The sequence below is a fragment of the Schistocerca gregaria genome, chromosome 6 (genome assembly GCF_023897955.1).
Source record: "Schistocerca gregaria isolate iqSchGreg1 chromosome 6, iqSchGreg1.2, whole genome shotgun sequence".
Lineage (NCBI taxonomy): Eukaryota > Metazoa > Arthropoda > Insecta > Orthoptera > Acrididae > Schistocerca > Schistocerca gregaria.
This window is the reverse complement of record NC_064925.1, coordinates 294972909-294985028: the sequence shown is the minus strand read 5'-3', so window position 1 is coordinate 294985028 and position 12120 is coordinate 294972909. Positions and strand designations below refer to the sequence as shown.

General features: G+C 43.7%; 1 protein-coding gene across 2 annotated transcripts in view; it reads right to left on the bottom strand.

Annotated features, from left to right (window-relative positions):
• The window catches only part of LOC126278455 (E3 ubiquitin-protein ligase TRIM9), a 712180-nt gene extending 711064 nt beyond the window's left edge, over nucleotides 1-1116 (bottom strand). Inside the window, exon 1 of one of the 2 annotated variants that reach the window (XM_049978580.1) lies at nucleotides 241-1116. In XM_049978580.1, coding sequence (XP_049834537.1) covers nucleotides 241-1098 — 858 coding nt within the window. In that variant the 5' untranslated portion in view covers nucleotides 1099-1116. The remainder of the gene's footprint in view (nucleotides 1-240) is intronic. The other variant, XM_049978581.1, reaches the window with a different exon arrangement.
• Between the last annotated feature and the right edge of the window lie 11004 nt (nucleotides 1117-12120).

The window sequence follows — 12120 nt, the reverse complement described above, 5'->3', positions numbered from 1 at the left end:
TTCATTTAAATTGACGCGTTTCAGCCTATCGTCGACCTCGGGCTACGGTAGAAATCAGTTTCTCACAAAAAGCAAGATTTAAAGGGGCAGTAGGAGCACTCTAGCCACGGATGGATCACGTTCACTGTCACTGATAGAGACGTAGAAGCGAAGGAGCGTAGAATGCGAAGCACTTGTTGGCTGCCACTGGCAGGTGGTAACCACTAGGGATGGGGGAGATTCGCACCGCGGGAGACTCACCTTCTGGGCCTTGCACATGGTGTTGATGGGCTGGACGTCGTGGCTGGCGTGTCGCGAGTCGTGCACGCAGGAGGCGCAGACGGCGGCCTTGCAGACGAGGCAGTAGAGCGAGAGCGGCTCGTCGTCGTGTTGCGCGCAGAGCGCGTCGCGCGCGCGGTGCCGGGCCCTGAGCGCGGCGCGGCCGGCGGCCGGCTCGAGCAGCGTGTGTCGCGCGAGCGGTCCGCGCGCCGGGTGGCAGGCGTCGCGGCACTGCTCGCAGTACAGCACCTCGCACTGCTCGCACAGCACGGCCGCGGGCGCCGCCGGCTCCGTCTCGCACAGCTGGCAGCGCGCCGCCACGTGCCGCGTCTCCAGCACCTTGTCCACGATGGCCTGCATGGCGCGGTACTTGGGCAGGTTGTGCGCGCCGCCCTCGTCGAAGTAGACGGGCTTGCGGCACGCCGGCGCCGGGCACGACAGCGTCAGCACACACGGCGCGCCGCCCGCCGACAGCAGGTTGGGCGTGCCCACGTAGCTGTTGGGCCGGCTGGTGCACACGACGCCGCTGTCCGTCTCGCTCAGGATGGACAGCTTGTCCACCTCCTGGTAGTCGCATCCGGCCGCCGCCCCCGCCTCGTCGCCCGCCGCCGTGCCCCCCGACGAGGACGCCGTCGACGCGGACGACGACGGCGGCGCCTGTCCGACCGCGACGACGGGCCCCGCGGCCGCGACCCCGCCGGCGGCGACGCCCCCTCCCCCCAGAGACGCCGGCTGCTGCAGGTGCACGGCGCAGTTGAGGCACAGCGCGTGGTAGCACGGCAGCAGCACCGGGTTGCAGAAGAGCTGCTTGCACGCGGGGCACCGCAGCTCCTCCTCCATCGCGGGCCGCTCGTACACTACTGACTGCCGGCCGCTCGCCGCCACGCTGCCGGCGGCTCCGTCCGCGCCGCGGCCGTGCTGCTGCCATCTACCGTCCGCTACGCGAACTCGATCCTCCTTTCCACCTCTCCGCCATCTGTTCAGTGTTGACGCAACTACCACCTCTTCATTAACTCGATGGGATACAGCCATAATTACAACATATTCTACATACATACACACACATACATTAATACATGTTCCACAGATCATGAATACGACATTTCCTTATGATATGGAACGTGTCATTTTAACATCAGTTTTCTTTACACAAAATGAAATAAATCGGGTGACGCTGCGGGAATTAGATTACCAAAGGAGACGCTTAAAGTAGTAAATGAGTTTTGCTATCTTTTTCTTTTACTCCAATTGATCCATAGTCAGGAGGTCCTCCAGGATGTGGAACACGTCAGAAAATAACAATACATGACAAATATTTACAACTAACACAAATAAGCTAATGTACCAATCCACAGGTCCCAAGTGCAATGATCGTCATTTTTTAATGAACACTATATGAAAGAGTCATTTTACAAATACTAGTGCACTGAATTTGAAATAAAAAGTTTTTTATCTATTTATAAGATAATAAACATGTAATACAACTACTATAAAATGTTTGTATCATCGGCAAACAAAGCGAACTTGGCATCTGGTAATGTTACTGATGAAAGGTCATTGATATACACAAGAAAAAGTAAGGGCCCCAAAATGGAACCTTGTGGGACCCCATATGTAATTAGTTCCCAGTTGGATGCTACCTGATAGCTTGATACATGTCTCTTTCCTAATAACACCCTCTGTTTCCTGCCAAAGATATAAGATTTGAACCATTTTGCAGCACTTCCTGTTACAAAATAATATTCTAATTTATTGAAAAGGATATTGTGATTTACACAGTCAAATGCCTTTGACAAATCACAAAATATACCAGTTGCCTGCAATTTTTTGTCTAATGAATTAAGCACATTTTCACTATAAGTGTAGATAGCCTTCTCAATATCAGAACCTTTTAGAAGTCCAAACTGTGATGTTGACAGTATGTTATGTGAGATAAGATTGTTATAAAGCCGACTGTACATTACTTTTTCTAAAATTTTTGAGAATGCTGGCTACAGGGAAATTTAACTGAAATTTGATGCTATTTCTTTATCTCCTTTCTTAAACAGGGGCTTATCTTCAGCATATTTCAACAATTTAAGAAATATTCCACTGATAAACGATTGGTTACACAGATAGCTTAATATGTTACTCAGATCGGAATCACATTCTTTAATTAACTTTGTTGATATTTCATCATACCCACTAGATGTTTTTGATTTTAAAGATTTTATGATGGACATTATTTCTGTTGGGGTAGTGAGGGTCAAATTCAAATTATGGAAGTTAATAGAAATGTCTGGTCTGAGGTATTCCATAGCAGCATCCGCCGAACCTGACAAACCTATCTTTTCAGTAACAGTTATAAAATGTTTGTTAAAAAGTTCTGCAACACTACACACATCTGTCACCAATGTATCATTTACGCTTAATGCTATTTGTTCCTCTCCATGTCTGGTTCTACCGGTCTCCTCCTTCACTATATCCCATATTGTCTTTATTTTGTTATCTGATATCTTTTCCTTGTAATATATTTGCTTTGACGTCCGTATTACTGTCTTCAATATTTTGCAGTATTTCTTGTAATGTGCTATAGTATCAACATCGGAACTGTTTCGGATTGAAAGATACAGTTTCCTTTTTGTTTTACAAGATACCCCTATTCCATGAGTAATTCATGGCTTCTTTGTAGACTTTGCTCTAACCTTGGTAAGTTTTGGGGAAAAACAGAGTTTGAATAAGATAACGCCTTTATTAGCAAAAGTGTTATATTTTTCGTTCATGCCATGAGCACTGTAAACATCAGTCCAATGAATGTCTCTGAGAAGTGTCCTAAAGTAACCAATTTTTGGCTTATTGATTACCCTCTTGAGCTCAGATTTAACAGATTTTATATCCTTTGCGCGCCGGAGATAATTGCCATCGGTTCTGCGTGTGTGCCGTCTTGTTAGTGCTTAAGTGTTTTCACCGCACCATGCTCCATCGTTCACGTGTGTTATCTAAGTCTTCAGTGTTCGTGTACAGTGCTGACCGTTTTTTTAACTTTTTACTACACCTGTGAACGGCTCCGTGTTTTTTTTACGCATGTGTCTACTGTTTTTTTGTCCACCGTTATGATCTGTTTTTCTGTGTCTTCATTGTCTCTATTTGTACTGGCTGTGGCCGAAGAGCTGCGTACTATTGCCGCTGCCGGCCCACCTTTTGTACAAGGTGTTGAAATAACAATAAAGGGAAAAAAATGCTTCATGGGGAGTAAAATAAATGATGAGGGTCGAAGTAGAGAGGATATAAAATGTAGACTGGCAATGGCAAGGAAAGCGTTTCTGAAGAAGAGAATTTTGTTAACATCGAGTATAGGTTTAATTGTCAGGAAGTCGTTTCTGAAAGTATTTATATGGAGTGTAGCCATGTATGGAAGTGAAACGTGGACGATAAATAGCTTAGACAAGAAGAGAATAGAAGCTTTCGAATCGTGGTGCTACAGAAGAATGCTGAAGATTAGATGGACAGATCACATAACTAATGAGGAGGTTCTGAATAGAATTGGAAACAAATTTGTGGCACAACTTGACTAGAAGAAGGGATCGGTTGGTCGGACATTTTCTGAGGCATCAAGGGATCACCAATTTAGTATTGGAGGGCAGCGTGGAGGGTAAAAATCGTAGAGGGAGACCAAGAGATGAATACACTAGATTCAGAAGGATGTAGGTTGCAGTACGTACTGGGAGATGAAGAAGCTTGCACAGGATAGAGTAGCATGGAAAGCTGCATCAAACCAGTCTCTGGACTGAAGACAAGCTTTCCGCTGTTATATTTGAATTGGGATGGGTTATTAATAACAGATTTCAAAAGTGCATATATGTATTGCGAATAAACTGTGAATATCCTGAGCGCCTTAAATAAATCTCTGCAAGGCGACCTAGCCTGACCATCAGCTACTATTATGACTATGCGGTTTTGTCCAATGAATATTTTTTCTCATAATAATGAATTACCCCAAAATACGATGCCATATGAAAGCAGTGAATGAAAGTAGGCAAAGTAGCTAATTTACCGACACGTTTATCACCAAAATTTGACATAACCCTAATAACATAAGTAGCTGAACCTAACCATTTCAGCAAATTATTAATGTTTTTCTTCCAATTCAATTTAGCGTCAATGCACACACCCAGAAATTTTGAATATTCTGCCTTAGCAACATACTTCTCTTCATAGTCTGTATTTGTCAATTGTGTTATGGCATTTACTATAGATAATTGTATAAACTGATTTTTCTCAAAGTTTAATGAGAGTCCATTTGCAGAGAACCTCTTAATAATTTTGTAAAAGACTTTATTTACAATTTCCTCAGCTCATTCTTGTTTGTTGTGTGTGATTACTATACTTGCATCATCATCAAAACGAAGTAGCGTTGCATCTTCATGAATACAGAGTGGCAATTCATTAATATATATTAACAAGTATAAGTGACAAAAGACTGAATTCTGTGGGACATAATTCTTGATACCTCTTCAGTTAGAGGACTGTGCTGTCTTTTGCAGACTATGTGTACTGTTAATTTCAACCTTTTGCTTTCTTCCAGTTAAATATGAATTAAAGCATTTGTGCACTGTCCCACTGCTACCACAATACTAAAGCTTATCTAGAAGAATTTCATGATTCACACAGTCAAACGCCTTTGAGAGATCACAAAATATCTCAGTGGGTGATGTTTGGTTATTCAGTGCATTTCGTATTTGATCAGTAAAAGCATATATAGCATAATGTCATTGCCATTCGTACGTGTAAATTTCAACTATTTATTCGTCATTTGATGACAGGAGAAAATACTGGACAATGACTCACAACAAATATATACATTTCTACTCAGATATACACAATTTCAAGTTCATAATGGGTTTAGCCCAAGGTTTGAAATAGTGTCAGAAGCTTCTGCAAACACCATATCCCTTCGAATGTTCTTATTGTTTTTAACGTAGATTCTTTATTACGCCTCATATCATTGTGAACAGTCAAGTTTTGTCTTAATTTTGTGTGTAAGCAATGAAACTGTTAAGTTCTAAATCAGGCGTTCCTAACCAGGGGGTAATTATCCCCTGAGGGATAAAATATATTTTCATGGCAGGTTAAAAAAAAAACGGTTTCGCTGTATTTCGGTCACGAAACTAAATTACCTCTAAAAGACCATTATTATTGACACTATTTCATAAGATTATAATACTGATTACGAAAGATACCAATAGCAACATTCTTTTTTCCTTCAAATACTAGCCTTAACAGGTGACACAATGTGGTACAGGTTACAACTTGTGAAAGGAATGTATGAAGTATGTCTTCCGTACATAGTTCATCGAATACACACATACACTGTGTCATGCATCCAAGTCAGTAAAACTGAAACGTATACATCACGTATACCGCCACATGAATCACAGACCTTCATGTTGGCGTGGTGGTATCAATGCTTCAGCTGCACAGATAGCCGTAACGCAGGTGCAGCCGCAAAAGAAGGGTATCTGTTGAGATGTCAGACAAACGTGTGATTCCTGAAGAGGAGCAGCAGTCTTTTCAGTAGATTCAGGGCCAACAGTCTTGATGGTTGACTGATATAGCCTCGTAACATCAATCAAAACCGCCTTGCTGTGCTGGTAGTGCGAACGTCTGAAAGCAAGAGGAAACTACAGCCCGAATTTTTCCCGACGGAACTCAACTCTGCTTTATGGTTAAATGAAGACAGTAACCTCTTGGGTAAAATGTTCCGGAGGGAAAATGGTCCCCATTCGAATCTCCGGACGGGAACTACTCAGGAGGGTGTCAACAGCAGAAACAAAAGTGGCGTTCAGCGGATCGGAGCTTAGAATGTTAGATCACTTAATCGGACAAGTAAGTTAGAAAATGGATAGGTTGAAGTTAGATATAGTGGGAATTAGTGAGGTTCCGTGGCAGGAGGAAGAGGACTTCTGGCCAGGTGAGTACGACGTTGTAAATACAAAGTCAAATAGGGATAATGTAAGAATAGGTTTAATAATGAATAAGAAAATAGGAATGCATGTAAGCTACTATGAAAAGCATAGTGAACGCATTATCGTAGCCAAGACAAAGTCCACACCCACCACGCAGATGATGGAGAGATTGAAGAAATGTTCGATGAGATAAAAGAAATTATGCAGATAAGTAAGAGAGACAAAAATTTAATTGTGATAGGGGACTGGAATTCGATAATAAGAGGAAGAAAAGAGCGAATGAAGGAGGAAGTCACCGGGTAGAATTTCTAAAAATACAGGGCATAATTTAATCACTTCGTTTAAGAATCGTGATAGAAGGTTGTACACGTGGAAGACACCTGTAGACAGGGCGAGGTTTCAGACTGATTATATAATGGTAAGACAGAGGTATCGGAATCAGATTTGAAACTGTAATACATTTCCAGTAGCAGATGTGGACTCTGACCACAATTTATTGGTTAGAACTGTAGGTTAAAACTGAAGAACTTGCAATAAAGTAAGAAGTTAAGGAGAACGGATCTGGATAAGGTGAAAGAACGAAAGGTTGTTGAGAGTTTCAGCGGGTCATTAGGCAACATATGACTAGAACAGGTGAAAGGAATACAGTAGAAGAGGAATGGGTAGCTTTGAGAGAGGAAACAGTGAAAACAGCAGAGGATCGAACAGGTGAAAAGACAAGACCTAGTAGAAATCCTTGAATAACACCTGATAAACTCACTGTTTCAGGTGAAAAGAGAAGACATAAAAACGTAACAAAGGAAGCAGGCGAAAGAGAATACAAGCATCCAAAAAATTAGATTGACAGGAAGTTCAAGGCTAAGTAGGAAAAGCTGGAGGAGAAATGTAAGGATTTAGAAGAATATTTCACTAGGGGAAAGATCTCTACCACCTACAGGAAAATTAAACAGGCGTTTGAAGAAAGAGAAACAGATACATGAATATCAAGAGCATAGACTGAAAACCGGTACTAAGCTGATAGGTGCAAGCAGTATACAGAGTATCTACACGAGGGAGATGAAATTGAAGACACTGTCATACAAAGAGAGAAGGACATAGATGATGAAATTGGAGAAATGATACTGAGAGGAGTCTTTGACAGAGCACTGAAAGACCTAAGTCGAAACCAGGCCTCCGGGGTACACAACATTCCGTCAAAACTACTAATAGTCTTCGGAGAGCCAGCAACGACAAAACTATTCCGCCTGTTGTGCAGATATACAGAGTGAGTCACTAACTATTGCCACCAAGAATTACTCCGAAAGTATGATAGGAGCTGAAAAGTTTGTGGAACAAATGTTGCATGGGACAACGGGGACAATAATATGACGTTGGTTTCTTTGTTGCTAGGTGGGGTCGCGTCAGAAAAAAATGATTCAAGTGGCGCTAAGCAATATGGAACTTAACATATGAGGTCATCAGTCTCCTAGACTTAGAACTACTTAAACCTAATTAACTTAAGGACATCACACACATCCATGCCCGAGGCAGGATTCGAACCTGCGACCGTAGCAGCAGCGCGGTTGCGGACTGAACCGCCTAGAACCCATCGGCTAGAGCGGCCGGCCGTCGCGTCAGAGATATGAAGGTCAACTTTGTTTTCTTTTTAAATGGTATGCTGTAGTTTGGTTCTTATTTTCTGATAGCGGCTATCGAGACAAATCTAATGATGTGTAACAGTAAGGTCTTTGAAGGTCAACGAAGGTCACAAAGTTAGCATGAGCGTCCATTTACAGAAGGTGTTCGAAGTGATAACCATTGGTCTCAATGCAGTGCTGCAATCTTCTTATCATGGGTTGAGTGGTATTCCTTATCACTTCGGCACTTTTGAAATTTTGAAACGCCTGAAAACAACAATCATCGGAAGGGTCCAGACCAGAGGAGGGAGCGTTATGGTCTGGGGAATGTTTTCGTGACACTTCCTGGGTGATCTCGTCATTCTGGATGGCATAATGGATCAACGCAAGTAAGTTTCTGTCGCTGTTGGCCGTGTCCACCCCCAGATGCAGTCTGTTTTTCCTTGGCACGATGGCATCCACCAGCAGGGCTATACAATGTGTCACACAGCTCGTGGTGTACGTCTGTGATTGTGATTCGAAGAACATCAGGGCGAGTTTACCGTACTACCCTGATCGCAAAACTCCTGTAATTTAAACGTAATCGAGGATCTGTGGACTGTCCGCGCTATGAATCCTCAGACGAGGGACCTAGCACAGCTGGCCGTGGCGCCTCATCCCTGTCGGTGCCTTTCAAAACCTCGCTGACTCTCTTCTTGCACGCCTCGCAGCAGTCCCCGCTGTAAAAGATGTTTGTTCATGTTTTTGACAGGTTGTCACATTAATGCGATTGTACGGTGTACATATATTGTGAAGAGTAATTGTATTGCATTGTATTAACTGGGGACCCGGAAACGGCGGAGAGGCTCCGTCCCCACCCCAGCCGCAGTGATCTACAACCCCACGACGACTACCGCAGTGCAAACTAGCCTATCGTGGTGGCAGTTCTCCGTATGCCAAATGACTAAAAGGTCGTCTCCACCATACCCAAGAGGTGTCACAATTATCGATAGCGCAAGGAAATCTGACATTAAGCAGTGGCCTCTCTGTGTATCACCCCTGATTTGGAGTACTGGACATAAAATTAATTTAATTACTTCAAGCCCACAACAATAAATGACATCGTAGAGAATGAGAATGGATGTCATTGAAAAATTAATAACAAGGGCCTACAGTATCACAAAGGGATTTATTAACTACTATCAAGGTCAAGAGAGGACAAACATATAAACAGGAACTTCAACTGTGTAACATTTCATTAACACGAACTCAGGTTGGTTGGCAACAGACTTAGGGAACCTAACTGGAATTTACATGTAAAAGGGACTGGCTACTGTGGTTGAAATGCGCCAGGGGATGGCTGCAGGACCTCCAGGCATTGTGTGCTGTTTTCTCGGAGAACAGAATGTGTACTGCACTGCTGTGAGTGGTTGAGGAAAATCGGGTGCCCTGTCGAGAAAATATGATTGGCACAGTAACCACTGCTGGGCCATGATATATTTATTCAAGAACATCGGGGGAGGGGGGGACGGCTGTTTTTTGGAATGTTTTGAGTAAGAGGGAGAGGGGAAATTGCTTCACGACTGTTGCAGAGAACAGTCGCTAGAGCTCTTCCGTTTCTACAGAGAGAGCAGTTAGTTGTAAAGACTTCACCCCTCCGCCGGGCCACACCGAGCCCAGTGTTATTGTGCGATTCGCTCCCCGGTAGATTCCCCCCCCCCCCCCCCCCACCCCCCCAAGGGAACGTCTCACACCAGACCAGTGTAACTCCTAAGTTTGCGTGGTAGAGTAATTGTAATGTACGCGTACGTGGAGAACTTGTTTGCGCAGCAATCGCCGACGTAGTGTAGCTGAGGCAGAATAAGGGTAACAGCCCGCATTCGCCTAGGCAGATGGAAAACCGCCTAAAAACCATCCACAGACTGGCCGGCTGACCGGACCTCGACACAAGTCCGCCGGGCGGATTCGTGCCGGGGACCAGGCGCTCCTTCCCACTCCGGAAAGCCGTGCTTTACACCGATCGGCTAACCGAGCGGGCTAAGAGTAATTGTACTGTAACTCTCCCTTCGGGTACGCCCGAAGTTATATTCACTTGTGAAGATTTCTCTGTGTTAAGAATTGTTCTGTCTGCTAGGAACTCTTCAGTACAGTGATGTAGCTGGTCTGATATTCCCTACCCTTGTTTTGTTCCTTGGGCAACAGTACAGAAGTGTAGCGAACGTCTTGCGAAAGTCAAGGAACGCGACATCAAACTGGACGCCGGTATCTACTGCGTTTTGAATCTCGTGGACGAACTGTGAGCTGACTTTCACTGTTGCTTGCGGAACATGTGTCGATCCCTCCAAAGGAGAATTGCGGTCTCCAGAAATATAAATTGCAATCATGACATCAGCTGTATAGACCTATAGTTTGGTGCGTCTGTTTTACGAGTCCTACTGAAAATGGGAATGTGCTCATTTTTCCAACCACTCGGAACTCCTCGTTCCTCCAGCGACTTTCGGTAGACTGCAGTTAAAAGAAGATAAATATCATTCGTATACTCCATATATACGCCCACATCCACACTCTGCAAACCACCTTGAGGTGCATGCCAGAGGATACGTTCCGTTACGCCAGTTATTAGGGTTTCTTCCCATTCCATTCACGTATGGAGCGCGGGAAGAAAGACAGTCTGAATTCCTCCGTACGTGCAGTAATTATTCTAATCTTATCCTCACGATCCCTTTGTGAGCGATGCATAGGGGTTTGTAGTATATCCCTAGAGTAATCATTTGAAGCAGGTTTTTGAAACTTTGTTAATAGGCTTTCTGGGGATAGTTTGCGCCTGTCTTCAAGAGTCTACCATCTTAATTTCTTCAGTATCTCTGTGACACTCTCTCGTGGTTTGAACAAACCTGTTACCATTCATGCTGTCCTTCTCTATATACATTTAATATCCTCTGTCAGTCCTATCTGGTATGGATCACACACACACATGATGAATATTCTAGAACTGATCGCACGAGTGATTCGTAAACAATATCTTTAGTAAACTGATTGCACTTCCCCACTATTCTACTAATAAACCGAAGTCTGCCACCTGCTTTACCTACGACTGAAATTTTGTGATCATTCCATTTCATATCCCTACAAAGAGATGCACCCAGATATTTGAATAAGTTGGTCGACTCCAACAGTGATTCAATAGTAATATATTCATAGGATACAACGTTTTATCGTTTCGTGAAGTTCACAATTTTACGTTCCTGAACATTTAGAGAAAGTTGCCAATCTTTGCACCATTTTGAATTCTTATGAAGATCTGCCTGAATTTTTATGCAGCTTCTCTCACAAAGTACATCATTATAGACAACTGCACTATCAGCGGAATGCCTGATTTTACTATTAATATTGTCTGCAAGGTCATTAATACACAGCATAAAAAGCGAGGGTCCCAACACACTACCCTGGGGCACACCCGAAGCTGCTTCTACAACTGACCGTGACTCTCCATCCAAGATAACATGCTGTGACCTCCTTACCAAAAAGTCCTCAATCTAGTCACAAATTTCACTTGATACCCCTTACTTTTGACAAAAAGCATAGGTGCGGTACTGAATCAAATGCTTTTCGGAAATCAAGGAACACTGCATCTGCTGGTTGCCTTGATCCAAAAAGTGGTTCAAATGCCCCTAAGCACTATGGGACTTAACATCTGAGGTCATCAGTCCCCTAGACTTAGAACTACGTAAACCTAACTAACCTAAGGACATCACAAACATCCATGCCCGAGGCAGGATTCGAACCTGCGACCGTAGCAGCCGCGTGGTTCCGGACTGAAGCGTCTAGAACCTCTCGACCACAGCGGCTGGCTGCCTTGATCCAAAGTTTTCAATATGCCATGTGTGAAAAGTGCGAGTTGTGTTTCACATGACCCATGATTTTCGAAAACCGTGCTGGTTGGCACTGAGAAGGTCATAGGTCATTCTGTTGAAGATACCTTATTATGTTCGAGCTCAGATTCTATAACAAACTGGTTTCAAGGATACTAGAAGGTAGTTTTGTGGATCACTTGTACTATCCTTCTCGTAGACGGGTGTAATCTGTGCTTTTTCCAAGAACTGGGCATGGATTTTTGTTCGTGAGAGCTACGACAGATTGTAGTGAGAAGTAAATTCACTATAGAATCTAACAGGGATTCCATCGGGGCGTGGAACTTTGTTCAGTTTTAACAATTTCAGCTGTTTCGCAACACCATTGACACTAATACTTATTTAATTCATCTTTTCAGTGGTAGAACGATTAAACTTGGGCAATTCTCCCGGGTTTTCCTTTGTAAAGGA